At 42.6% G+C, this 27,836-nt stretch overlaps 1 protein-coding gene across 2 annotated transcripts; it reads right to left on the reverse strand.

The window, feature by feature from the left end:
• Positions 1-4,923: 4,923 nt before the first annotated feature.
• THUMPD2 (THUMP domain 2 tRNA and snRNA guanosine methyltransferase) lies at positions 4,924-27,633 on the reverse strand. 2 transcript variants are annotated; one of them, XM_087823507.1, is made up of 10 exons: positions 27,541-27,633; positions 24,794-24,929; positions 23,021-23,403; positions 21,806-21,883; positions 19,755-19,807; positions 17,456-17,543; positions 12,934-13,005; positions 12,345-12,459; positions 10,371-10,479; positions 4,924-5,792 (listed from the first exon to the last, which is right to left on the reverse strand). In XM_087823507.1, exons 1-10 carry the CDS (start codon positions 27,574-27,576, stop codon positions 5,468-5,470), a joined length of 1,395 nt encoding a protein of 464 aa, XP_087679633.1. In that variant the 5' UTR covers positions 27,577-27,633; the 3' UTR covers positions 4,924-5,467. The 2 variants fall into 2 exon arrangements, with proteins under 2 accessions (XP_087679633.1, XP_087679632.1); XM_087823506.1 differs by lacking the exons at positions 23,021-23,403; positions 27,541-27,633 and having other exon boundaries at positions 24,794-24,865.
• Positions 27,634-27,836: the final 203 nt, after the last annotated feature.

Genomic DNA, 27,836 nt, shown 5'->3' on the forward strand with positions numbered 1-27,836 from the left:
CCCAAAGGCTTTCTTGCATAGCTCCTTGAACAATCATATTTATGTAGTCTCTGGGTGGTTCCTCTTTAAAATCAATGTATTTTGAATCCCTGATGAGACTTAGCTTTCTAGGCAACGGGGAAAGTAGGCATCTCTCCTGACAGCTGTCTCTTGTGTGACTTTCTTCTGAGTGTCCCTTTGGTTCACTGTCCTCAGGTCTACAGGCATTGGTTCCCTTCTAACAGGAGCCGGTTTAATGTAGTTCGAGAAATATTCATTGTTCTTGTGTGCCTCACCCTGTGCCAAGGGAAAAAATAGTATAAATTACTCCAACTATAAGGTATCCTTAAATTTCAGAAAATTGTCCAAAAGCTTTTTTGTCTTATGCATTTGATATTAGATATTCCAGCAGATACTGAAACCATGATTTAATTCTGTGAGACACACTAAGAGAATCAGAACCACTGCCTCTTATCTCCACCACTGTCATTCGAGCCAATGAAGAAACACATTTTTCTACCTGCCATTTGCTGCCTCTTGTTCACATACACAAAGGTGTCTACCCCATACATATTTTCCCTCCTAAAGATATAAGTAAGGCTTAGACCCAGAGTGAAGAAACACACACTGTATTGTTCAAAGTCTTTGAGAGGCCACAACATTAAAAGTGCTTTGGAGGAGGCAGCAAAGAATATAAAACTGAAACCTGGCAACCAAGACAGAAGGGAAAATGTAAAGCATGGGGCACTCCGCCGAGCATGAGACAGGTGTGGGACAGGGTGCCCAGTTATAATCCACAGAATCTATGCCAGGTAGTTTAGCAAAAAGGGGGTTTATTAAAAAATATGTTAAGATGTTCAAGAGGGCCAGAAAATACGCCTGGGTGCCTATCCAACCAGGAACACCATCCAAACCTTATGACAGGCCTGTTGTCCCAATGGTCCGTTGCAGCCTCTGATCATTGATCCATCAGTGGCGTAGGCTGTAAACCCAGACCACAGCCTCCACTGTTGATGTCGGGCCCTGAATGCTGCTCTGTGTCCCTGCAGACCTGAGGCCAGCTGCTTCGGCTGTCACCCTTCCAGAAAGGGGATTCCATTATGGTGCCTGCTTAATTAGAGGTGCTCTGGTAACAGGTGATATGGTAACAGGTACCCCCCCCCACTTCCACCTGTTGGCCCTTTATTCTGACTTTGGGAGAAAGCACTATCTATTGGTCACTGGCTCATAGCACACCTAGCATCCTGCAGGGAGGCATCTCACCCTCTCAAGGAATTTTCTCTAGGCTGGACCAATAATGGAGTGTCCAATGGGCTGAAGACCATGAACAAGGGCTTCTGTTCCAGGTGATGGGGTACATGGTAAGCCTAGAAATCACGTGAGCATAGGCCTCACTCACATCACTGTAGGTGAACTCTGGTGAGGAGGACTGTTGCGTGGAAATTTAATGATAGTAATAAGGCAATTGGGTAAGTCCATGAAAGGTGCTGTTGGCCTGGAGAATCCCAAACCAGAAAGAGTCAGTTTTCCAGTGAGGAGAAATCATTGCTCTCTCCACAGGGGAAGGGTCTCCACTGTAATCCCCCTCCTGGATGCAGTATTATAGCAAGTCTCAGAGTTAGTTACTGCTGCTGAAAGTTAACCAGCCTTGGTGAGGAGAAGTCCTTACTGGGCCAATGTCTTATCTCTGTTCCTGAAGCCATGGTCACTTTGTTCCTGAGGCCACTGAGCGAGGGGGGCTGGGGAAAGGGAAGACACAGGGAAGGTAGTCTTCACCTGCATGCTGAGATCCCCTCCACTGTGGGAACCCTTGATGATTATAGTGGGACACAGATATCCTTCCATGCTGGGGCCTGTTCTGAGATGTCCACCCACATTCCTCTTCCTCGGACATCCTTTCATGTTGCTGACCATCCTTTCAAACTGGTAGACAGTGCCCACAACATGGTGAGCATCCGCCTCTCAGGCCTTTTTTCCTTCAGGCAAAGTGTACAGTGTAGACCACTCTCAGTTCTGCTCCCCTGGGAGATTACATTTCCCCATGGCCCTCGGGCCCAGTGGGCTAGAAATGCCTCAGCTGTCAAATTCCAGCCAAACTTGCAGAGCTACCTGTAAATCAGGTCTGACTTTTTTCCTCCTTGGCAAACTGCTCACTGGGAATTCCCCTTGGGACAATGGTTACGCAGGAGGGTAGCACTGAGGCAGGCAGGAGGCACCTCGCAGGATACGGTGCTGACTGCTCCAGCGTCTCATCAGGACCCTCGGGCACATGGGGCTCAGGGCTGACATAGTCCACTTCCACCTGAAGAGGCCGTGCTCAGGGCTGGGCCCGCTGAACTTGCAGCTTGGTGGATCAAATCACTCCCAGTTCAAGATGGGCAGTTTAGGTCACATGGTCACCTAGTGTCCTGTGGCCAAGCCCTGAGTAGCAAGCCCCAGGAGGAGGTCAAGAGTCATTGCCAATAGAATAATTACTTGCATGAGAGAGCTTGGCTTTGCTCCAAAAGCTAAGAGGCTGCAGCTGGACTTCCTCTATTAGGCCTTGCTGCAGGCTCCACACAGCATCCACCGTCAGCCACAGGCACTCTGAGCACCATTACATCTCCTGGGTCATAAGGGCGGAAATGCAGAGCTGCTTACAATGGGGCTGGACCAGCAGGAGAGCCCTCTCTCGCCCAGGCCTCCATTAAAAGTAGTAGAGTTGGAACAGCAAACGCAAAGGTGACATAGGTTGATTTTCAAATACCAAAGAGTTCCATCAAGCATCTGTGCCTCTTTCTTCTTGGTGGCACCAAGAGCTACAGTTCCTACGAAGATATAGTATTTATTTTTTTCCTGTGTGGCTATTTCGGTTGCAAGGGGAGCCTAAGGAGGATGTGACCTTGCCCCTCCAATCACAGGCACCCCTTACTCCATGGGTCGGAAGCCATTGTGGGGATTCTGCAATTGCTGAAGCCTAAGGGGAGCTGTTTCTCTTAGACTCAGGAACTGGGGAGATTACCACATAATTTCTCACTGAGAAAATGGAAGCAGTCAGGTGAGAACTTGCACAGTCCACCTCCACTGCATCTGCCCTCCTTCCAGCATCCGCTCCACTTACGGTCTGTTCTCCTACAATGCGTGGTTCTGTAATGGGCATTAACTCAAATATTATGGCTCAGTAGGGGGATGATGTCACTATAATGTGGAAATTGGGTGGGTTCATAAGTGATTCCCCCCCCAGCACATTAATATTTTGTGCCACCAGATATGAGCAGCTGAATGTGAAGGACACCAGTGGGACGATCTAAATGAGCAAGCTGCAGGAGTGAGGTACTTCACACGATGCCCATTCGGGGCACCTCGCTCTCCTTGCGTCGGGGGGCCACAGGTTCTGCCTTGGAAGTGCTGCTGATACAACTCAGCTTCTACCCTTCCTTCTATCGAATTCTATCAAGCTGCCTTTGCCCTTTTCTTGGAAAGGTGAAATTCTTTATTTACTGATGTATTTATTAGAAATATGTTTCTAAATAAGTGTTTTTTAAAAACTATGTTAGTGTTCTTGTGCAGGCTTCAAAGTTAGAAAAGTTTGGAACGGTCGGCCCCAACCTGATTTTTTCCATAAATTGTTATTTTCAGTGCATGGATTTGAGAATGAAAGGATTTTCAGGAGCGCATTTATCATGGTATTGCAGAAACGCCTGTGTGCTGCCTTCCCACTCGTAACCATGGAGAAATTATTCATGCTCTTATTGAAACCTAATTCCTCCACGTGTTGGCTGTGTTCATCCCCTTATTGAAGGAGACTTCCCAGCACTGAGCCTCTTTTTCCTACGCCACCAGGTTTTCATCTTTCCCAGGACATTCTGGTCAGATTAAAAAAGCATCCTCTTGATTCCACATCCCTACCAACTACTTCCTCCATTCTTTGCGCCCTTTTCAGCAAAACTAGTTGTCTGCCTCCAGCTCTTTCCCTGTTTTCCCTTCCGCCTGATCCAGCCTAGTGTTGTTCCTTCTGCACTCCAAGCTCACAATGCCCTTCTCATTGCTAAAGGGAATGGTCAATTTCCAGTCCTTGTGTGACCTGGCCGGTTAGCATTTTGTAGTTCACTCTCTCATACCCTTTGCTCATTTGCCTTCCAGGCAGCCGTTCTTGTTTTCTCCTGCCTCACCCGTTCTGGTGTCTCTTGCAGATTCCTCCTCTTCTCCCTACCTCTTAGTGTTGCAGACACCAAGGGCTCAGCCCTGCTCCCCCTTCTTTCTCTCCCACACACAGTCCTTTGGTGATCCTGTCCAGTTTCATGGTACCTATGTGCTGAAAATCCCCAAATTTGTATCTCCAGAGCAGACCTTTCTCTTAAATTGCATCCTCATATATTCAATTGCCTACTCGACATCTCCACTTGGTATGACACACACCCCAAAACAGCAAGTCTAAAACTGAACTTCTGACATTTCCCACGCAACCTTTCCCTCTCGTTTGGTAGAAACTCCATTGTTTCTGGTGTTTGGCCAAAACTTGCAGTCCATTCCTGCATCACACCATATGGACATCAGACACATCGGCGGATCCTGCTGGTTCTACCTTGAAAACACATCCAGGATCCAGCTGCCTCTTACATCTTTGTTGCTACCACACTGGGGCAAGCTGCCGTTCTCTCCTGTCTGGATACTGCAAAGAACTCCCAGCTGGTCTCTCTCCTTCCACTCTTGCCCCTCCAGTCGATCACAATGTAGCAGTCACAGTGATCCTGTAAAATGCATGTTAGACGGCTCCCTGCTCAATACTCTCCAGTGGCTTTGAGTCAAGGTCAAAATAACAGTCTTCGAGGCCTCACACAACCTACCCTGCCGCCCCCCCGCCACCCACTCACGTAGTCTGTACGCTCTCACTTTCCTGCTCACTACTCCAGCTACGTTTGTCTCTCTGCCGTTTCTTTTCAAGTAGTGAACACAAGGAATGCATTTAATTTAAACAAAATGAGGTAACAATTTATTAGTGCTTTTAGAAAAAAAGCAAAAGGACATTGGCTTAACTCAGATCATTATTCCCATTGATGTTTTACATAATACGAGACATACAACATATAAAATGTACTGTACATAAAATTTTCATTCTAATGAAGAAAAAAGTTCTAGGTTCAAAAATCAAGTTAGATATCAAAAGAATTAACATAAAATCTTCCCGATTCAAAAGAATCTGATAGTTAAAATATTATCAACCTTGTGATGATTTTGATACTCTGTGAACCTCTGAAAACTTTTCCTATTCTCATAGAATATAAAGTTTAAGAGTACTTCAGTTTAAATACTTATTAATTGTTCCTTGTCAGAAACAGTAATCCCTTTAGAGCCTAAAGCAGACATTCTTACTAAAAACTCGAGTCCAGCAGCCTCGCCTTCCATCTGTCTACTTGGGACTCTGTGGCACTGTTAGGATCCTGGAGGCAACCTCTCTGCTGCAGAGCTGACATGTAAGGCCTTGAACCTGCTCATAGCACCTAGCCTGCTACAGTCCAGAAGAGGACGACTTCTTATATTTGTGTATAAATGCATCTGTTTTCCCAAGGCTAACTTTGTAGCATTCTACTGGCACCAAAGAGCCAAATAGTGGCATTCTGTGTAAGCATTCCCGGTTACTGGCTTCCAATGAAGATGACACTGTCTCTGATATGCCAGTTTTTTCTTCCGGAATCAAGCACTTTTCAACTCCAGGTTCATCCATGTGGCCGCCTTTGGAATTCAAAGGGATGCTGCTCTCTTTACAGTCTTTAAGTCGCCTACGGTGATCTTCACTGAGCAACAATACAATGGTTCCACCAACGTGAAGCACTCTGAGAAAAAATGATGATTGGTCTGAGCATTTCCTTCTTTTTAGATAACAAACAGCCCCACTTTATTTAAAATATTTGGTGTTTTTAATTTGAAATTTAATTTTGTCTATTTAAATACAGGGATTCTGATAATTAGGCAGTATCTTCCACAATGCATATTCATTATAGTCATCATGGAATCACTAGTACAAATCTGCTTTAATTATCTATTTTTACTCTACTTAAAAGGCAAGCCTCAAAGAAATTTACAATAATATTCTAATAAATGATTGTCCAAAAGGAAAGGCGAATGAAAAAATCCTACAGAATCAGCATATATTAAAGGCATCGGCCAATGGGAGAAGACAGCCACCAGGAAAGAACAAGGGCACGAACAACTGGCAACAGTTCAGACCCTGAAATATCAGCTTGTTAAGGAGAATTCATTTACTCAGCCATGTGACCAAAGCCTGTAGAGTACCTATGTGGAGAAAGTACTGAACGACATACAGTCCCGAGTCGCTAAAGAGATTAGTGAACAGGAGAGAGGCCAGTGAAGAGTGGGTCCCAAACCTACACTATGAGCTCAAGGACAAGCAGAGTGAGCCAGGCCAAGTGATAACTAGGGGCTGGGGCAAGCGAGGGTGTTGGAGTCGGAGAAAGCATCTGAGACAGGGAGATGTGAAAAGGAGGCGGCACTGAAAGCAGTTTGACAAGAGGGTGAATCAGAGGGTGGGAGGACGGGGGAAAGAATTCTCTCTGGACATCAGTGTGGACTCCAGCAGACAGCTGGACACGCAGCCTGGAGGTTGTGAGGAAGACCACGGCTCGAGGCGGAGATTCCAGAGTTCTCGAAAGTAAATGGGAGATAGAGCCACGATTGTGGATAAGATTATCTGGGGTGACAGTACACAGTGAGAAGAGAAAAGGGGTCAAGGAATAGAGATTTAAAAAGGAAGGACAGAGAAGGAGGAACCCATGAAACACAACCCTAAGGGAAAATCTAGACAAAAGTGATGTTAGGGAAGCCAAAGGAGTACAGAAAGGCAATGGTCTCAACAGTGTGAAATGCTACAGGACTAACAAGTGACTAGGGTTGTAAGATGTCACCAGTGAATCTGGAGACCGCTTTCGTCCTTGGGGCAGGAGCAAATGCTGGTTTGCTGGTTCAGGAGGGGCCTGGAAGGTGAGAAGCAGAGGTGTCAAGTGTGCACTGCTCTCAAGATGTTTGGTTGTGTAGGCAAGGAAACGGTGACAGCTGGAGAACCCAAAGTTAATGGGAATCTCCCGATGTCCAGCAAAGGTGTCAGGAGCTGAAGGAGCTTTCCCTCATCAGGACAATCAGCAAATCTAGATAAGTCTGTCTCTAAAAGACACACTACCTCACTTCCATCCTCAAATCCTGCACTACTGCAATGGTCTCCTGACAGGTCCTTTCCACTCCTGTCACTCCTCCCACTCTCCTTCCCGGTTTCCACATAGAAAAAAACCTGCAGATCCCTGCTAACTCCACTCTACTGCAAATAAATTCTAAACACCTGCACAAGCTGACCTCCCTCACTGCTCCCACTCTATTGCCTGCTTGCTTCCCTCTGCTCACTGCTGTCTAAGCAACCGACCTTCCTTCAGTTGCTCAAACTCAACAAAAGTCCTCTTGTCTTAGAACATCTGACCTTGCTGTTCGGTCTGCACTTAACGCTCATTCCCTTGTGTACCCTCTCATTATTCAGGCCCCAGAGTTCAACTACCATCTCCTTGAAGAGGCCTTCCCTGCCTATCTAAGGTAGTCACTGCTTCTCTCCCAGTCACTCTCTAGCGAAATACCCTGTTTTATTTCCTTCATACTATCGATGATGACTGGAAATGACCCTGTTTATGAAAGATCTGTCTGCCCACACTGGGATGCAGAACCCTTGCGGGCAGGGACCTTGTCCTAGTCACCGCTATATCCCCAGTGCCTAGCAGTGTGTGGAATATGCAAGACCTCCAGAAGCATCCGGAAAGGGGTGCCTGAATCCGGAAAGAATGAGGTGGTGAATAGTTTGAAGATAAAAATGTGAAGTGGGCAGAGTATGGTCCCTGAAGAGGCAGGAACCGAGAGGAAAAACCCTGGCTAGAAGAGAGGAACCTCTGCTATTGAGAAAGGAGGGGTGGGATGAAGACACATGTGGCTGTATACCACAGGACAGAAACCAGAAGACACACATGTACCTCTAAACCCATCAAAGAAAATATAATTAAAATAAATGAGAGAACTTTTTACCTACCATATTAACAAAATAAAAACACTGCCAGGCCTGACCAGGTGGCTCAGTTGCTTGGGCATCATTCCGCACACTGAAAGGTGGTGGGCTTGATTCCCAGTCAGGGTAAATACTCAGGGTGTGGGTTTGATCCCCAGTTGAGGCAATGTAAGAGAGGCGACTGATCGATGTTTCTCTCTCTCCCTTCCTCTCTCTAAAATCAACAAAATCATGTCCTCAGGTGAGGATTAAAAAAGCAAATAAAAAAACACTGCCATACTCAAGATGGCAAAATTATGAGAAAATGAGTACTGCTGAGATAGAAACTGGTGTAACTTTTTTGGGACAGCAGTTTAACAATAACGTATTAAAAATATAAAGTGTTTATAACCTTTGACGCAGCAATCTCACTTCTAGGAAACTATCCTAAGAAGGTCTAACAGAAGTAGAGTAGAATAATAGCAGCAAAAACTGTGATGCCAGGTACTGTTTTAAATACTTTATATTACACATCATTTAATCTGGAGAATTACCCTTTCAAGTATGTCCTGCTAGCATCACCGTTTTGCAGGGGAAGAAACCAAGGCATTCTGGTTTTAAGTAACTTGGTCACATAGTAAGTTTTAAAATGGTACAAGAATGTTCAGAGCACTGTTCTTTATTAAAACGAAAAACTGGGAATTATTTAAATGTACATCCATAGGTATGGGTTACATAATGGTATATACATATAAGGTGATCCTATGGCAATCACGGACAATTATAATATACACTACAGCGAGATTTATCAAAAAGGAGATTCATGATAAATTCCTGAGTGAAAAAAGGCAGGTTACGGTGCAGAAAATTGAGGATGCTCTTATTTCTTTCTTTCTTATTATAAACAAGTTTACTGACCTCTTGTATTTTTTCTCATTTTTACTCACACAATTCGCTCTCCCTTCCATTTTCAATCTAGAGCCTTAAGCTATTTGTAAACCACTGGGAGAAAAGTTATGTGTACTTAAATATATTTACATCCCTTCCTATTTTCCAAAAGGATTTGAAGTGGTTTACATTAAAAAAAAGTCAGGTAAGAGCTAAAAGTTACTGAGCACTTTCTAGGTGCCTAGCACTGTTCTAAGAGATTTAAATCCACTGAATCCTCAGAACAATGCTATAAGTAGGTAAAATTATTTAAAGATGAGGCACAAAGTGGCTGAGCAATGTGCCTGTGACTGAAGAACTACTAGTAATAGAGCCAAGATTAGAACCCAGGTATCCGGCTTCAGAGCCTGGACTTTTCACCACTACACCATGCTACAGTGCTATACAGAACCCCAACCATAAAAAGTCAAGTCAAACCGTAAAGGCTGAGGGCAGGGGCAAGGACGCTTGATCACACAAGTTCCTCATGTCCAGTCCATACACTTGCAACTGATCCTATACCAAGGCATTCAGATTACGTGGGAAATCTTAACTATCTTCCTGATTCTTAGATAAATATTTAAATTTACTGCCACAATATAAGGGCAGACTATTATTGTCTCATTTTCAATTACCAGCCTAGTAACTGTCAGGCTGATATAATTTACTAGTGCTGAAAGGACTATCTATCTGCTTAAGATATTGCCCTGCACTGACTTGTGGAGATGTCTAAAATATGCAGCATCCAATTGTCAGTTAGGTTAAGCCATTATTTCTGGAAAGTTCCAGATTAAATGTAAGTCACTGCTTACACATATTAGTATCTCACCACGAGTTGGCTTATGAGTATAGCTGATGAATTACTTAGTTAGGCACAAAGGCTGCAGTTATGAACCCTGGTTGCACAACAGAATCGCCTTGGGAGTGGTTAAGGAATACTGACAATTAAGTCAGAGCCTTGGTGGGGAGAGGTGGAGAATGGGCACAATATTTTCCAAAAGCTCCTGAAATTATTTCACTATGAAGTCAGGGTTGTACTATCTGCTCGAGGGGAATGTGAAATTTAATCTTGAGAAAGTGAATCTTTCTGGGTACCAGTTTCCCATCTCTGAAGTGTGGGGGATTCACACATGGGATGCAGGATTTTTGTGATGATCAGAAGTACATATGTAAATCACCTAGCTCAGTGACTGACATGTAGGTCACTATTTCAGATACTCAAATTTCAGACAATAATGAAAAATTAACACTTTTTTATGAATGAAACAGTGTAAGATGATATGGAATAACTATTTCAATTATAAACTTCTGATTTAAAACCTTAGAAAATTAAGCTACAAAAACTCTAGGAAATTACTAAAATGCAATCAAGTCTTAACTGAAGAGTTATAATATATTTTGGTGAAATGTCCAATAGCTCAAAATTATGGAAATAAATTCAACACCTTACCTCTCCATTTCTTGTAGAATGCTTCTGATGTCTTTTCCTAACTTAAACTTTTTCCCAAATGGAATGTCAGAAATAATAACATCGACACTTTCTGAGGGCAATGGTAATTCTGAAATACAGAAACCAGAGAATCCTATCCGATAAGTTCAAGTATTTACAACCTAAATGTGTGGAAATTAAAGTACACAGAATTATTTTTGCATATTAAATAAAATTTAGGGTTGCTAATATTATTTCTAAGAAATTACAAGTTTCTAAAAGGCTTTCAGAATCACTAAGATAAATGGTATAGTAATTATATTCCATTCTTTGAAAACTGGTTTTGCAGGCATGATAAAATATGACATAAGTTAAGCAGAATTTTAAATTAACCAGAAAATTCAATTCTCTAAACATATTACATGACTAGAAAATTGCCAGATCCAAGAAGAAATCCATTAAGTTGTCTAGAAAAACCTTCTACAAAATTATATTCTATAACTTTCATTTCCCTTTTCATAGTTAAATATAAAATTTTACATGTGTAGATCTATTTATTTTTAAGGGAGATGATCCATAGCTTTCACTGAATTTTTAAAGGGGACCCAAAATGTTAAGAACATCTACTTAATCCCAAGCCTAGAGAAGAGGTTATACAATCAATAATCAACAAGATGAATACACGAAATAAAATTAAACAAGTGTTTAAGAAATCTAAATTTCTTTCTCATCTTTACATTTCACCTCAGAAATTAGATTATCACAAGGTAATACACCCAATCTTAACTTCCACTTTTTCCGAGTATAGTTTTCACTTTCTATTATTTTACTTCCCACCCATTCTTATGTACATAAGAAAACATGTAACTGAAAATGAGCAGGCTTTCCATAGAAGACTGAAGACTGTTTCCCTGTCTGAAGATGAAATACCGAAGATGCCTCCCTGGAGCAGAGCAGAGCATCGCGGAGTGGACCATCGAGGATGGAGCTGCCTAGCTGAAGGGGGCCTGGCCTAGGGGCAGCCTCACAGCCATACTGTTTCCACAGTGGTCCCCGTAGCACTATCCAGCTGTTCCACTGCAGTGCTGTTTCCACAGCAGCCCCTGTAGCACTATCCAGCTGTTCCATAGCCATGCTGCTTTTACCATGGAGTTGTTTGAACTAAACTTTACTCCTTCACTGTACCCCAAATTGGGGATTCCCACTGGCATTTGAATCAGCACCAACGACCTCTGGTTGACATTCCATAGTGCCCAACGTGGGGCTCTGAAGCGACGACCAATCTCCTGACACTGTCCTGAAACCAACTCGTCAGGTGCCTGAACAACCCCTGTGTTGTCTTCCTGAAGGCATCTAAGGATCTCAGGAACTGTGCAATGTGACTAACTGAATGGAACTTGAGAATAATTCAATCTTTACAACACCCTGTTCATTGGGTATTATGATTATTATCCCTAAAGTTCAGAGAGGTTAAATGTCACTTGTAAGGTCAGACAGCCTTTGAACAAGAAAGCCTGGAGTGAAGGTCAAATTATCTGATGCTGGTCTGTTCTAGCTGGTAATGTGACCCAAGGCCAACAGGGTGGTGGGTCTTGCTGGGATGCAGTTTCTCAATGCTCCAGCGGGATCCCTGGCACAGATGTTCAGGCCATCAGAAGCATCCTGGCCACATGAGATGGGGAATCCATCACTACCTGTCATAACCATACCCTACCTGCCACAATTCTGACTCACACACTCAGTATTCCCGTAAGGGTAGAAAGCCGTTAATTCTGCCCTTGAGAGTCTCACATTCTAGACTCTTATCCTTTCATTGACCCTCCACCCAAGACTGAAGGCTTCTAAACAACTATCATTTCAATAGCTCCCTCCTGCCTTTGCACTTACAAATAGTGAAGGCTTGTATGAGGCTGAAAAAAGGGCTTATCCAGAGGTATAAAGATATTTCTTTAAATAAGCTCATTTCCCTAAATGTTCACATTTTTAATATCTTACCTATAACAGAGACTTTAAGTAACTCAATTTTATCCATGAGGCCTGCAGCTTTCAGATTGTCGCATGCACCTAGTAACTGTGAGTCACTGACATCAGCACCCACATAGTACACATCCTATGAGGAAAGAAATTTGTATTTTAATTATAAATAAAACTATCACATATTTTCTGTAGTTAAGAAAACCTACTGCCATTTTCTCAGATGATGAAAATGAAATCAACAGATTTGTTAATTCAGGTTGAAACAAATTTCTAGTATTCCTTTAAAATGATATTCAATAGCAAAAATTTTTGTTCAAATCTATTAATAATATTTTACAGTTACAAATGCCTAAAGAATTTGGGGATTAGCATAATCTGTCATGACTAATTATTGCAATTACTCATATCTTGCTAAATTTATTTTACTATTAAAAAAAAATAACAGAGCAATTTAAATAACCCTTCATAAGCCAGTTGACAATAGTAAGTACTGCCTCATAATTAAAACAATAATCCCCCACAGACAATCTACTTGTAAATAATTGGTAAGTGTACACACATATACCAATTAAACATATTTCTTAGTTTACCAAAGTTTAGAACTTACTGGCCATTCTTTAGCAGCTTCCAAAAGTATTGTTCCGAGTCCACACATTGGATCTAAAACAAATGCACCAGCCTATAGACAGAAATATCGATTTGGTACTATTAAGTCTATTATAATAAGTATTATAAAAGAAACCTAAAACCTGAGGAATCAATATTTTAAGAGTAAAGATTCCTTTGTACACTTTAGGAATTTTAGGTAGTTAAAGCCCTAAGGCAAGTATACCCCTGGCATGTTTAAAGATTAGGAAGGAGGCCATATGGCCAAAGCACAGTGAGCGAGAGGGAAAATGTGGTGATTGCATCAGGGAGGTAGGCGATCCCATCAAGATGGGCTGGTTTATGCTGCACCTGTAGTAACAACCTCCAGATCTCAGAGGTTTAAAACACCAGGAAACCTCATGTTACATGCCCACAGTTGGGCACCGGGGGCTTCTGCTCCTTACTCAGAAGCCAAATTGACCAAGTGGTCACCATTTGGAGCACTGCCATCTTGTGGCAGAGGGAAAAACAGCATGACAAATTGTGCATTAGATGTTCAAGCGCCATCTGCAAGTGACACACATCATGTCCCCCAACATTTAACTGGCTAAAGCATGTCAGTCACATGACACAACCAATTTCAAGGGGCCAGGGAAGTGTTATCCTACCTGCACCTGGGAAGAGAACAGGAAATTGGAGAAAAAAAACTAATCACTCCCACCCTGGGGGTCACAGGTCAGATCTGGTAGATACTGTAAGGATTCTGGTTCTATTCTGAAGGCTGGGGAACTATTGGAGGGTTCTGAGCAGAGAAGTAATATAACATTACATTTCACAGGGATCATTCTAGATGATCTGTTGAGAACAGGACAAAAGGGTAAGAGAGTTAACAGGGAGGCTATTAGGGGTTCCAGGAGATGACAGTGGCTTGAATTAAGAGCGGTATTGGTGGAAGTGGTGAGAAGTGGTCAGATTGTAGATATATTTTACAGGTGGAGCCAACAGGTTGGATTGGATGTGGAATGTTAAAAGAACGATAACAGTCTGAAACGGCAGAAGTGTTTGACCTGAGCAGGTGGAAGCGCAGAGGTGCCTGTTACTGAGATGGGAAGACTTGGGGAGGAGAAGCTTCAAAGGAGACAAGAGTGTAGTTCTGGGCATGTTAATTTTGAGATACCTCCTAGACCAACTATGGAGATCAAGTGAGTCATTGGACACATGAGCCTAGAGTTCAGGGGAGAGGTTCAGGCTACAATACACATTTGGGTGCATCAGTGTTAGTCAGTTTACAGGTGGTATTTAAAGCACCAGAACTGGATGAGTCACCCAGGAAGCAAGAGAAGTTAAAAAAGAAGAAAGGCTAAGTGTTGGACCCTGGTGATCTCTTGAGTATAGATGTTTGGTGGATGAAGATACAGCAATGAATGCTGGGAGCCGCACATGCTCATGTAGGAGAACCCAGAGTGATCTTCCAGAACCCTGAGGGTGCTGATGTGTCAAAGTGCTGGCAGGGTGAGTGTGAGATAAGTGGTCTCTGGAGTGTGGGTGATGAAAGCCTGATGGAAGCGGGCACAAGAGAGAACAGGAAGAAAAGAGGGAGAAACAGCAAATATGGACAGCTAGTTTTAAGAATTTTTCTGTAAAAGGAAACAGAGAATGGGGGTGGTAGCTAAAGGAGCATGTGGGTTCAGGAGAAGGTTTTTTTTTTAAGTCGTATGACATTACAGCAAGTGTACCTGCTGATGAGGACTCAGTAGAGAGAACGTCTTTAAACAGGAATGAGGGACTGAACTCCAGTTCACAAGTAATGGAGTGGAACAAGGGCAATCCACTTACTGGAATGGCCATAAGGCAACAAATGTGGGCACAGGCTCTGGGACACTGGCAGATTTGGTGAGGAGAACACGTCCAAGTTCTCTTCTGATTCCAGTATTTAAGTCAAATAAGAATCAAGAGAGTTAAAAGTATGGGCAAGGAAATGACTGCAATGGTAGAGCATAAAATCCAAGCTGTGAGGGGGGATGAAGACAGGTAGTAAATAACAGGCAGTAGTAGGGTCAAAGGAAAAGAAAATCACACTGGCATGACGGGAGGTCCCAAGGGGTTAAAGAACTGTTAGGGGCTGGAGGGTGTGACCAGGAAAGAGAAGGTGGTTAAGAGCAGGATTTGTGAAGCTGAGATTTTTGGGACGCATTCCCTTCTGGATATAAGGTCTAGGATGTGACTAAGGCAGATCATTAGAGGTAAGGAAGCCAGGACCTTGAAGGGCCAGGTTACAGAGTGGATATTGAGATCATAGAGAATTGTAACAGGAATAAGGGCCTCTACTCCTACAGGAATGTTAGGAAGAGATCTGGATATGACTGTGGTCATCTGATGGCACATGCTTCAAAGGCACTGAGAGGTTTTGGGCACAAGGAACAAGCAGGACATCTACCCCACCTCCAGGCCCAGTGGTCCCTTGACATGTCTACAGAGGAAGCAGAGTGCTCAGTGAACAGCCAGGTTTCAGTCAGAGCCTGAGGGTACCTAATGCAAAGCAACAAAATGTCCTGAGAGAGAGAGAATGGGAGAGAGAAACTCTCAGAAACAGGAAAAAAAGTAGTTTAAGGTTAAAGTCACTAACGCAAAGCAGTTGAAGTAATAATAGTTAAATAATGAGAAGAAGTGCCTGAGCCAGAGAAATAAAAATACAAAAATTTATAATCACTAGATATGCCAAATAAGTATTATACCTGTAATGATTACTATAGCAGCAGCTAATATTCATACACTTTCTACTCACTTGATAAATGCTAATTCATTTGATTCTCACATGACCTTATGAGATTATTCTTTTCATCCTGCAAGGAGAAACTGAGGCACAAAGGTGTTAAGTATCTTCCCAAAGTCTCCCAGCCAGTAAGTAAGTGGTGGAGACAGAATTAGATCCCGGGCAGTCAGACTCACCGAGTTATGGGCTGAATAGAAAAGACACTCACAGAAGCTATATCCTGGTAATATTCCTGAACTTTATAGGACTAAAGGGAAAAGTCTTACAAGTTCTGAGCAGAAAGAACAAGGTAGCTATAAAGGAAAAGAGAATCATACTGGCACGGAAAACTCAGCTACAACACCGGAAGCTACGACAACGGGACAGCACCTATTGCCATCTGAGAGAAAAGGACTGCAACCCAAGCCAAGGTGGGCACTCCCAGGATGAAAGGAAGAGATCTGAGATATATGGAAATTCAGATAGTATAGTATTCAAATGCCACATGTGAGGAAACACCTAAGACAAGACCTTAACCGGTGCAGAAGCCTCAAATGGGGAAAGACAATGTGAAGACCCATGGTGAGGAATGATACACCTTGCAATTATCTTCATGCATTTGCACAGAAATGTGTTTGTTACACACAATTCTATGGTTATGATTAAGGACAGGCTGAATATCAGTGCTAAATAAGAACTTTTGAAACAGAACGATACACTTTAGGGGAAATCTGATACATGATAAATAATTTAGTTTGATCTAGTAGTTGAGAGTTGGGAGTGAAAGGAAATGAACTTTTCAAAGGTCTCACTATAGGGAGGAGTAAAGGTGGGACAAGGAGAGAAAACAGTAGTCTAGAGGTCTCGTCTTATAGCAGGGAAGAGGGGGAAGAGTAGAACGTCTTGGTGATAAAAACTGTCTTGACAGAGGAAGGAGTAGATATCTTGCTTTAAAATAATAGCAGAGACCTATGTGTTTAATTAGGAGAGCTGGGAAAGGGAACCATTCATGGACTAGAACAATACAGTAAAATCTCCAGCCTCAGGGAGAATGACATGATTATGAAGTGACTTGACCACACTAGCAAAAATAAAAAGTAAACTGTAAGATGTTTTAACCAGAGTAAAACAGGAGGAATACAGGCAGGTATGTCTGTCATAATACAGAATTCTCTCATCGAAAGCCAGAGACCACCAGAGTGGGATACAAACAGCTGTATGGTTGTAAAAAATACACTGAAAACAAAGTTGAAAAAAGGAGGGTCAAAGAAATATTAGGCAGAGGCAAAAAAAAAAAAAAGGAAATATTAATAATACATGGTGAAATGTAGGTTTTAACTCACTACTCAGGATAAAGGGAACTTAGGTAACAATAAAAAGGCATAACTCATGATGAAGCAATAGCAGATGTGTGTTTATATACCAAATTACATAGCAGCTGAATAAGGCAATTACCTAATAAAAATGAAAAAACTTATAAGAATATCAATGCTGTTTCAAATACCTCAGAGAGTAAAGTAGTGAGCAAAGGTAGTGAGGACACTGACTACAAAATATTTTTGGTATGTCCATGAAACATTTACAAAATTGATCAGGATCTTGGTCATGGAAAAAAACTTACTTCCTAAGTGTAATGGCAACAATATAAAAACCAGCCAAAGGAAATGATAAAAGAAAGAGAGAAAAAAAAGCAAGAGAGCAACTAAGATGCCCGCAAGTAAGAGACTGTGTAAGTCCACTACGGAAAGGACCTCGCTGTTTATTAACACGAATGAAAACCTTTCCTTACCTTAATTTCAGCGACAGAGGCCATCGCCCATGCTATGGTGGACCTCAGTCCTGCCACCCTGAGGTAAGATCTGCTGGCTAAAGGAACCCTACAAGAAAAAAGAACCTGATGCTAGATCCAATATTACTGTAGGTTAAAGAAGAGCCTGATATAAGTAAAAATGATTAACCTACCCATATCTGTGAATCATCATGTTCATGCAACACACACTAAAGTAGTCCCTACGTTGGGAGTATTTAAATTTAACCTTATTACAAAAATAGCTTATCTAGTTGGCACCTTATTTAACCAGCTACTGTGGTACTTCAGAAAGGTAAATTTTTAAATACTGGAAATTTAAACCCTTTTGTGTTTAATTTATAAATATTTAATCACATATAAGGGAAATTTTTGGAAAGTGTTTCACTACTTCCCTGTTTTCCCATATGGAAGAGACCTTTTGTTTGCTGACCTGGAATCATCAAGAGCATGCTGTTTTGTGATGGAGATGTGGTATGGGAAGGACTGAATGGATACTGACCCTTGAAATAGGTTTTCCATAAAAAGTCCCTTTCCTAAGTTTGCTTTGTGCTCATTTGCATCTCTCTTAAAAGATGAAATGAAGCATGACACTGCACTGTCTGCGTGACAGACATCTCCCACACCTCACCAATGCTATCATCAGTGTTTCCAGATTTGATAGTAATTTTCAAAATACTGTTTCAAAGTGTTTAATGCAATGAACAAGCATTTCCTTAGAAATTTCAATGCACTTTTCTATTTCATTTATATAATTTGTTGGTAAGATACGAAGATACGATTTCAAGAATTAGTGCTTGCTTGTTTTGGGGGTAGGCTTGTTCCAGAATCATAAAGAAGGCTCTTCTCTGGACATTATACAAAGCCATAGTGATCTCCAAACCCTATGTCTTTCTGATCTGTCTTTGTCTTTAAGCTACCCTGTTTTGAGTGTATTGATTGTAAGCCTCTTAAATTCTTATAAATAAAGCAGTATAATTGTGTATTTATTGTCACAATGAGAAAGCTCTGCATGGTAAACCCATGGGAGTTTGGTTTTTTAAGGTTTTTCAGAAAGTAATTCGCACTGCAGACAGAACTGCTGCTTCATATTCCCACTGCCTTCAGAGTAAAATCCAAGCTGTTCAGTGCTGCTTACAAGACACTTCATGACTATCTCTAACTGCTCAGTCTCTTCCTACCATTCTCCTATGTACTCCCTGGCCCATTCATACTGAAGCCACTGGCTGTCCCCACATAAGTCAAGCTTTCCCATACTTCCATGCCTTTGCACATGCAAGTCCTTGCTTGTACGGTCCTTTCCTTCTCTTGTCCACTTGGGAACCCTTCCTTAGTGTTCTCCACTTACGTGACACTCCTGCATTCTCCATTTAATTGATTCTCTTTTATGTTCTTTGCTCACCATAGTCTATCAGAGTTAGGTCCCCTTTTCTAACTCTAGTCAAGCCGTTACCACCTATCTGCTCTACCACTAAACTGAATTCCTTGAACTTAATAACCATCTACCTCATCTTTGAATGTTGAGATCTAGCACAACGCTTAGCATATAATAAGTACTCATTAGACATTTCAACTGAAAGTAACTGAATAAATTAATCTTACTTTAATAAATGTTTCTCCCTTCCCTCCCTAGTTGCTGTTTCAGAAATAAAGCAGATGAAATTTATTCAACACTTACTGTAGCCTAGAAATAGGACCAAGCATTTTCATGTAGGTTATCTCATTTAATCCCACCACAAAGCAATGAAGTAGGTACTATTATTTTCCTGATTTGACAGTGGAGGAATATGAAAATCTGCCCAAACTTACAGTTAATCTGTTGAGAAGGCAGAACTGAACTCCATGGTTCTTATCCACCATGCTACATGTGCACAGTGTGGCACGGCTGTACACAGTTAATATTCAGGGCGAATTTTAAGAACTGTGCTGTATTTTCTATTTTAATTAAAATTCCAAGATGCGAACAGACCAAAATTTTAGCTTAAATATAGGCCTGTGAAAATCTTTTAATAATAGAAATAATTAGATATAATTTTCAGTCTGAATCATGTAATCAGTGGATTATTGTAATGAAATCTTTCATAGCTCTAACTGGTCAGAGCAAATCATATCTACTAAGCTCCACGGAAACCGCCACTGGCTAAGGTAAAGAACTCGAGTGCTTTGCCTTTAGCTCCCCCAGCTGTATCAATGCTTCATACTATAAATGAAAAGCACAAAGTTCTTAATTTTACAAGCTCTCCTAAAGGGACAAACCTGAAGCTTGGAACATGATATCTACCTGAACACAGGAATTCCCATAACAGAGTAAATGTCATTCAGGTGTATAAAGATCTGAAAGAAGAAATACGAAGTTAGGACGGAACAGGAAATGCATTACCAAATTACTGATAATTTGAAAACTTCCATTTTGAACCTATATAACCTATATTTTTAATATGAAATTCCAAGGCCTTATTTGTCATATATGGGAAAAGGTTCCACACTATTTCTCTTGAGCAGAGGTGAAGTAAATTTTAAGTACATTTCATAGAAAGATTTTGAGGTTAATCTGGTATAAAAGTGATGTGGAGAATCATGTTATGAAGAACTCAGGATCTACTTTCTTCCCAAAGAGTCTCTGAATCACCATAACTGAATCAGACTTTTTGGCATTTGAGGTTAGAGAAGAGTTCCTAAATCCACCCTAATTCTAACCTCAGAGTTGAGGCCACACAGGATGATCACAGGCTACATAGGCTTAATGTAACAGAGAACTTCCTTCAGGTCAAATATATTGTAACGAGGGTGACCTTTTCTCTGTCTGCTATCTGTAGGTGAGCTTCTTCCTCTCCACCCCCTTTCTCCTGTTAGGCCATAGAGGATTTAAATGTCTCAAGTTATAATTAGTAGCCCAAATAAATTTTAAAAGTTAGAATCTTACTTTTGTAGTCTGATGAAGTTTATGGAATATTCTAATTCTGTTTGACTTTAAGAGCATTTGAACCCCAATACATTCACCCCAAGGTTATTTTTAATATATGCAATTTAATCAGGATTATTCCAATATTGATAAATTTTCATCAAGAAAAAATGATCTGGAATGAATTCTCTTTAGTCAATTTAATTCCTTGATCATCACAGCTAAAATTTCCAATTTTTTTATATTATTCAACTTTAGTGAAATTATTTATTGGGATTAATTCTCTTCTACTTAAAACTTATACTAAAGATATGATACATTGGTATTTTTACATATCAAATGTTATTAAGAATAGCTTCTCCCTCTGAAATTTCTTCTATTAATTTTGCAGAACAAAATCTGTTAAGATTTGATTCTTCTGCCAATTTTGGTCACAAATTTTACTGTGGGTGATTTTAGTGTTGCCAATTTCGTTCCGTGTTGATTATTTCTACCAATAATAGCTAATATTAATTGCATTAAATGGCTGATAGGAATTAAGTGAGCTATATTTACTTATGAGCTGAACTATGGAAAACTGTAATTCTGAGACAGGGAGACAATCAAAGGGAGATGAACAGGAGGAAACCAGAGAGCAGGAGGGGGACGTGAAAGGAAGACACCCTTATGTCAAGACATGCTTAGGGTCAAAGTATTCTGCATGACAGGAATAAAAGATATACACCAGGCATTACTTTTCAAAAGTGGAAAATATATTAAAAAATGAAAAAATAAAATAACATAAATGTTCTGACTGGGCTAGCAATTACTCCATTTAAAGCGCTATAACAATCAATTTACAAATTAATGAGTGATGACAATGACTACACTACCTGTCAAATTTATGAGATGATTCTCAAAAAGGCAGTGGAGAATATTTTTTATAGCTGCGTTTATTTCCCTATATGTTGTATTTTGTTCCAATTAATAACAGTGTAACTTCATGAAATTAATTTTAAAAAACAGAGAAAAAGAAAACATAATCCCACAACCCTAACAAAGTCACCACTAATGTATGATTGAATTTGGCGTAGGCCTTTCATTTCCTATTCTTTTTTTAACATTAGCTAGAATTTCTTATAGAGACTTGTTGTGTATTACAGCGATCGTAGACAGCATCTCTGCGACCTTATACTAGACTTTTTTAGTTCAACTGTGACAAAGCAATTCCATTCCCAAAAGTTTTATGTGAATAAGACACTTTCACAGTGAAAAGGAATAGCAAAATGATCTGTGCCGTTCTACTGCTAAAGAAAAAACATAAACCGCTGGTTCCAGATAGATGAGCTCTTTGAAACTCTAAAGCAAAACTGAAAAGTACAATAGATTAGCTGACATTGTCTTTGAAGAATTAGGTTATGAGCACATCTAATAAAATAAACATTCGTTACCTCTAAATTCGGATTCCTCAAATCTGCTTTCCATCCAAACTGTTTCATAAGAGCAATTCCAATGATTCTTCCTACCTCCTGGAAAAGCAGCAAGTTATAGGAAAGATAAGACTATTATAAATGAAAATTTTAAGTTTAAATATAAGTGAAAACTAACAGTCAGGGAAATCAAGTCAGACTATCCGGTAGTAATTTAAAACTACAATATGAAATCAGCGTGGCTCAGTGGTAGAGCATCGACCTATGAACCAGGAGGTCACAATTGGATTCCAGGTCAGGGACAAATGCCCGGGTTTTGGGCTTGATCCCCAGCAGGGGGCATGCAGGAGGCAGCTGATCAATGACTCTTTCTCATCATTGATGTCTCTCTCTCTCTCTCTCTTTCCCTCTCAATAAAAACATATTAAAAAAAAATTTACACTATAGCATTTTCTATTCAAGGCAATAAGGCTGCATTTTACCTCTTTTGACCCCCGCCTCCCAAACACATCCTATGGCATTAACATCTACTCATGTGTAATCTCTATTCTTGTAATTTTAGGTAAATGAAATAACCAAATAATGACCTGATAAATAAAGCCTTCTGGGTTTCAGGAAATGGATGCAGCTGAAAGATTGACCATTTTACCTACTGCAAGCCTTATGTTTAAAAATGACCAGAGCAGTAGCATTAGACTTAAACTTTAGGGTTTAATTTTAAGGTTGGCCAAAGAACCCAGACCTATAGATATGCCCTTTATATCACTGAACTTTGTAAGGGTCAACTGATACGGTTTTTTGAAGGAGCCTATTTGTTGTGTTCACCCTCCCCTAGATAGTTGGGACCTTGACTGTATTTATGTCTGGGTTCTATGGACAATCACACGTATGGGGCCTGGTGCAGAGTAATTACTCAACAAACACAGAACTGAAATGAGGCCAAAAAGCTTAGGACCATGATATCAGGATTTCCAAATGCAAAGGATACCTGTGAGTTTAAGAAAACTTTGGGGGAGAAAGTAAAAGGTCAGTACATGGCATACTATTCCCATTAAGCATCTGAGGTAAAGTTAAAATAGAAAATGCATTTTTAAAGAGATTTAATTATATGATATTAAACCCAGTTATCTGCCTGAGCCGAGTTATCTAGTCTGTGAAAGGTCGTGATCTCATTTCAAATCGAAAGGGTAGTTAATTCTTCTAGAAAATGGGAACCCACTTCGGAGGTGAGTATACCTGGGCAGAAAAGTTCTCTGCAATAGCTCCACTGCAGCGGCAAGAAACTCTGAAGGTCAAGTCGTTCTGGTTGGTATCAGCTGCTCTCGCTACATCGTTCTGAAGTTCTTGAAAATTTTTTCCTTGCTCCAGCGTTTCCTCTTCTATTTGTTTTTCCAGCTGGCATTCCCTATTCTCTTGTGCCTTTTGCATTTGTTCTGCTTTTAATTTCTTAGCAATGACGGTGTCATTTTCTCCCATTTTTCTTTTTAGTGGGTTATCTCTGTGAGAATGTTCTTCCCTTTTTGTATCAAGTTCAAGAAGATTTTTCCAAATTGAAATGGCATTCAACCAACTTTCAGGATCATCATTTATAAGTCTTTGCATTTCATTAACTATTTTTCCTAAGTAAATAAAATCTGTTTATCCTATAAGGAAGCTTTAAAGACAGTCTATTATATTCATCACTCCCAAATTCCATTACCTTTATTTTTATAAAATAAGTTTTTTTGAACTACTACATGAAGAATGATTTCACTTTAATCTGGAACTCATATCATTCAATATAAGAATATTGTGCAGAATAAGGTTCATTCTTATATTCCAAATTAAACATCAACACTATTTTAAAATTCCTGTAGAATTATCATATACTTTAGCAAGATCATTTGTTCTATGATAATATATGTATCTCTTCAATATATGCATAGACCTAGACAGTGTATCAATCTTTGAAATAATGCTGATCTTGTCTATAAAATTAAGTTGAAAAAATAGAATAAATTATAAAACTCAGAGGTGAGAAACAGAGCAGCTGAATTTTGAGACTCTTTTAGACTATATAGTATTAGCACACATCATAAAAGGAGTTTCCATAAAGTAACACCTCAGGTACACGACCCACTCATAACTTAGGGACTGCCAGCATACAAAATATAATGTCATCTTTTCTTGACATACAAAGGTCATCAAGATGACCCAAGAGTTATTACTGTATTTCTCTAATAATAAGTGTATGTAGAATATTGGAATGAAATTATATTGATCCCACAGTACAGTATCTTAGTATTTGCTTTAAAATAATTGTTTCTGCCCTGTCTTGATTTCTTGCCGTTTGTATCATTCTTGATATGACTTTAATTATAGACTATACACTTACATGATCTCTTGTGCATAATCAGCAACCAAAATGAAGTTTAAGGCAATGTTTAATTCAGCAGCGTCTGCCCTTTTTTTGTTGCTTTTATCAAGATCCTTAAATTATTTTAGCCGCATAGTTATAAAAAAAGAAAATCTCTTAAGCCCCCTTTAACTCTAATGCTTTATAAATGGCTAAAAGTTTATTCAAACATTTAAGGTCCCCCAAACAAGAAATTTTACTACATAGTATTTTTTCAATTATATTACTCATTAGTTAAAATTTACAAGGTGACAGTTTTGACCAACTTATTAAGACAATGCATTTTGGGTTATTACATGTCCTAAATCTAAATAAATGCAACTGACCATATTTAACGGTAGAGAAGGTGTCTGATCAGAATTTTCAAAGATGAAATGTGACGTAAGACACTAAAATCTCAGTAAGGCAGGTAGCAGATTGCAGAGAGTAGAGAAGCAATTAGGTGATAATACAACGAGGTGCTAACATTTAGGAAATACAGAAAAATACATAACTAATGATCCCACAGCTAGGAATGAATCTTAAAAATGTCAAATGGCTACTTATTAATTATCAAGCAGAAAACTCTGGAGTACATATATTGTGTGGGTAAAAGCAATAGGTATATACCGTACCTTTACTTACAGAAGAAACACTGAACGGAAACTGCTTTTTAATCAGCAAAAATAATCTTTCTGCGGATTTTAATGTTTTCAGCATATTCAAGTCAGAACAGGTGGTGAAAAAGACTTTTCCCGAAACATATTCAACCTAGAGATACAAAAAATAGACATTAATTTAGTCTAGTGTAGAGTAAGAACCATTTCTCTTTTTCCCCCTTAATGAATTAAAACATAGCATCTAGATTAACAATAAAAACAACAATTTCTTAAGTATCTAGTACTTGTCAGCACTGTAGTAGGCACTCTGAATACATTCCCCCCCATCCTTACAACAACTCTCTAAGATTTTATCATCTTCATTTTACAGATTAGGAAACTGAGGCTTAGACAGGTTAAAATAATTGTATAAAGTCATGTAGTCAGTGACCAAGACCACAATCTTATGTTATGCTACCGTTTGCGAAGTGTGCACGTGTCTATGCGTGTACGCAGGCTCCTAGAAAAACAGAACACAAAATACTCGGCAATTATATTGCCAAATCTCACACCCCATCTGAAAGAGGGCAAAGAAAAGATATAATGGACAGGACAAATCCGGTGTCTAGCCCAAGGATAACATATCAGTGGGTATTTATTAAACACCTCCGTGTGGTCTACCGGAAGCAAGTACCCTAAAGGTGAATAACAATGTAACAGACATATTCTGAGATACAAATTAAAGTGTAAAATTTGTAAGACAATAACTTGAATGAAACCCAGAAGAAAACAAAAAAGTTTCAATGTAATAAATTATAACACTGAATATGGACGCTATCATTAGTAAAGGTCTTGGGGACGATCCTACGAGGCTTGGGAAGAGGGGTTCTAAGGAAAGAGCAAAGGGCAGGATGCAGAGGGGGGGGTGCCGCTGGCAGGGCAGCGCGGCTGTGCCACCCACCGGGCGGGCGGCGGGCAGCTCGGGCCAGCCTGACCAACGGTCACCAACCGGAGTGCCACGGATGGGAATGGTCAGGCATTACAGACTCGATAAAAACCGACAGCGCCAAATTAGCTGGTAGAAAAAAAATTACTTCGGGAGAGGCACCGAGGACGGTGTAGAGCGTGACGCTGGAGGGAGAAGTAGCTCACTGCGGTGGAGACCATGAGCCGGGTGGCGGTGGGACAGAAGCAAGAGGCGCGCGAACCAGCAACGGGCTCTGGAGACGGGAGCGCGGTGGAGGTCGGGGGGAGAGCAAAACGCGAAGCGCCCGGCTCGCGGGGAGTCCAAGGAGGTGGGCACGCGGTGCTCAGCCCGGCGCCCTTACACTCGGGGTGCAGGCGGCTGCCCCGAACTCCCGGCGGTGGCCCTGGGCTCGCTAGCGGGGCCCCACCATCCGCTGGAACCGAAGCCCCGGGGAATGCGGGGGATCCCTGTGTCTAGGTGGCTCCCTTTCAGTGGGAACGTGGACGCCAAGCATTTTTATTTTTCGGCCCCGTTAAGCTGTTGGGGTGCTCATTTCTGGGGTTACCGTTCTGGCTTGAAGACGCGTCTCTGCTGAGGAAGCCCTAGGTTGACACCGATTAAAACCGAAATACTTCTGGTTGTAAGTTTAACAAGTTCCGGGGACCTAATGGGCAGCATGGTTATTAGTTCAAATCCCATCTACCCTCAAAACACACTATCAAAATATGGAAGTTCCCAGGCGACTACAACACGCCTCCCGCCCCAGCCTCTTTTGGCCCGGAAAGGGAAGACGGAGGACCAACAGGGAGGGTCCTTTTCCTAATCTGACACCCAGATCGGGTCAAGCTTCTGTCACACGAAGAGCTAAAAAAAATAGAAAAATAAAAAGCGAGCGCGCCGTGACGTCACGGCCCCAGGGGTCGCGCTGGAGCCCGCCGACAGCTGCGGTCGGGCCCCCCTGCCACTTGCCGTCGGTGTCTCCGGGCCCCTGGGGACTCTCGCGGCGACTGCGGGGCCGGCGCCCGAGACACGGGCCGCCGTCCAGCACCTCAGGCGTCACTGGGGCAGCCGCGAGGCTGCTCTTCAGGGTTAGCGACCGCCCGCGTCTGCAGAGCCCGGGGCCCACGCCGCGCGCGGCAGGTAGTCTGCCCAGGCCCACGCCGCTTCCGCGCCGCCCGGCCCGCGGCCCGCGGAGGCGGTTGTGCGGCCCGCGGAGACCGTGGTGCGGCCCGCGGAGACCGTGCTGCGGCCCGCGGAGGCTGTTGTGCGGCCCGCGGAGACCGTGCTGCGGCCCGCGGCGGGCGCAGGGGCCGGCGGCGCCCCGAGAGCCCCGCTTTTCCAGGGCGCGCCCCCGGCGACACCGCCTCCCTCTGCTTTCGGGAACCCGGCTCGGCGCATCCGAAACGGGCCCGGCTGACGCTCGAGGCCCGGTCCGCGTCCCTGAGCCGCGCCCTCAGAGCCGCGCCGGGCCATTCCCCGCGGGCCGGGCGGCCCCCGGAGCGCCGCGCTCCCCGGCGGCCGCGGGCCTGAGGTCGGCTGTCCGTCCCCGGGCGGGGGCGTGGCCGCGGTCACCCTCGCGCTCGGCGGGGAGGAAGCGGCCGGACGCGGGCGTGCCCACTCCCGCCTCGGGCACCGCCCGCGCTCTCTGGGGACCCCAGGGGATGGCCTGTTTCCTAGAGCTGCGCGGGCGCACGGGGACGAGGCCCGGGCGCGGCCAGGAGGAGCCGCGGGACCTGACGGCGGAGCCCGGGCCGGGGCGGCCGCCCTGCTGGTCTCGGTCGGAGCCCGGCGGACGGGCGCGGCGAGGCCGACTCACCTGCGTGGCCTGCAGCCGCGCCCGCACCTCCCGCATCAGGAAGGGCTCCAAGCCGCGGCCCGCCGTGCAGAAGAAGCGGGCGCCCGCCGCAGGCCCCGCCGCCATGGCGGCTCCCGCGCGGCCTCGCGGCCGGGGTCAGGTGGCCTCGGGCGCGCGGCGCGGTCCTGCGCTCTCGGGGGTCACGTGGCCTCGGGCGCGCGGCGCGGTCCCGCGCTCTCGGGGGGTCACGTGGCCTCGGGCGCGCGGCGCGGTCCCGCGCTCTGGGGCGGGGTCACGTGGCCTCGGGCGCGCGCGGC

Source organism: Miniopterus natalensis, chromosome 13, assembly GCF_054644295.1.
Source record: "Miniopterus natalensis isolate mMinNat1 chromosome 13, mMinNat1.hap1, whole genome shotgun sequence".
Classification (NCBI taxonomy): domain Eukaryota; kingdom Metazoa; phylum Chordata; class Mammalia; order Chiroptera; family Miniopteridae; genus Miniopterus; species Miniopterus natalensis.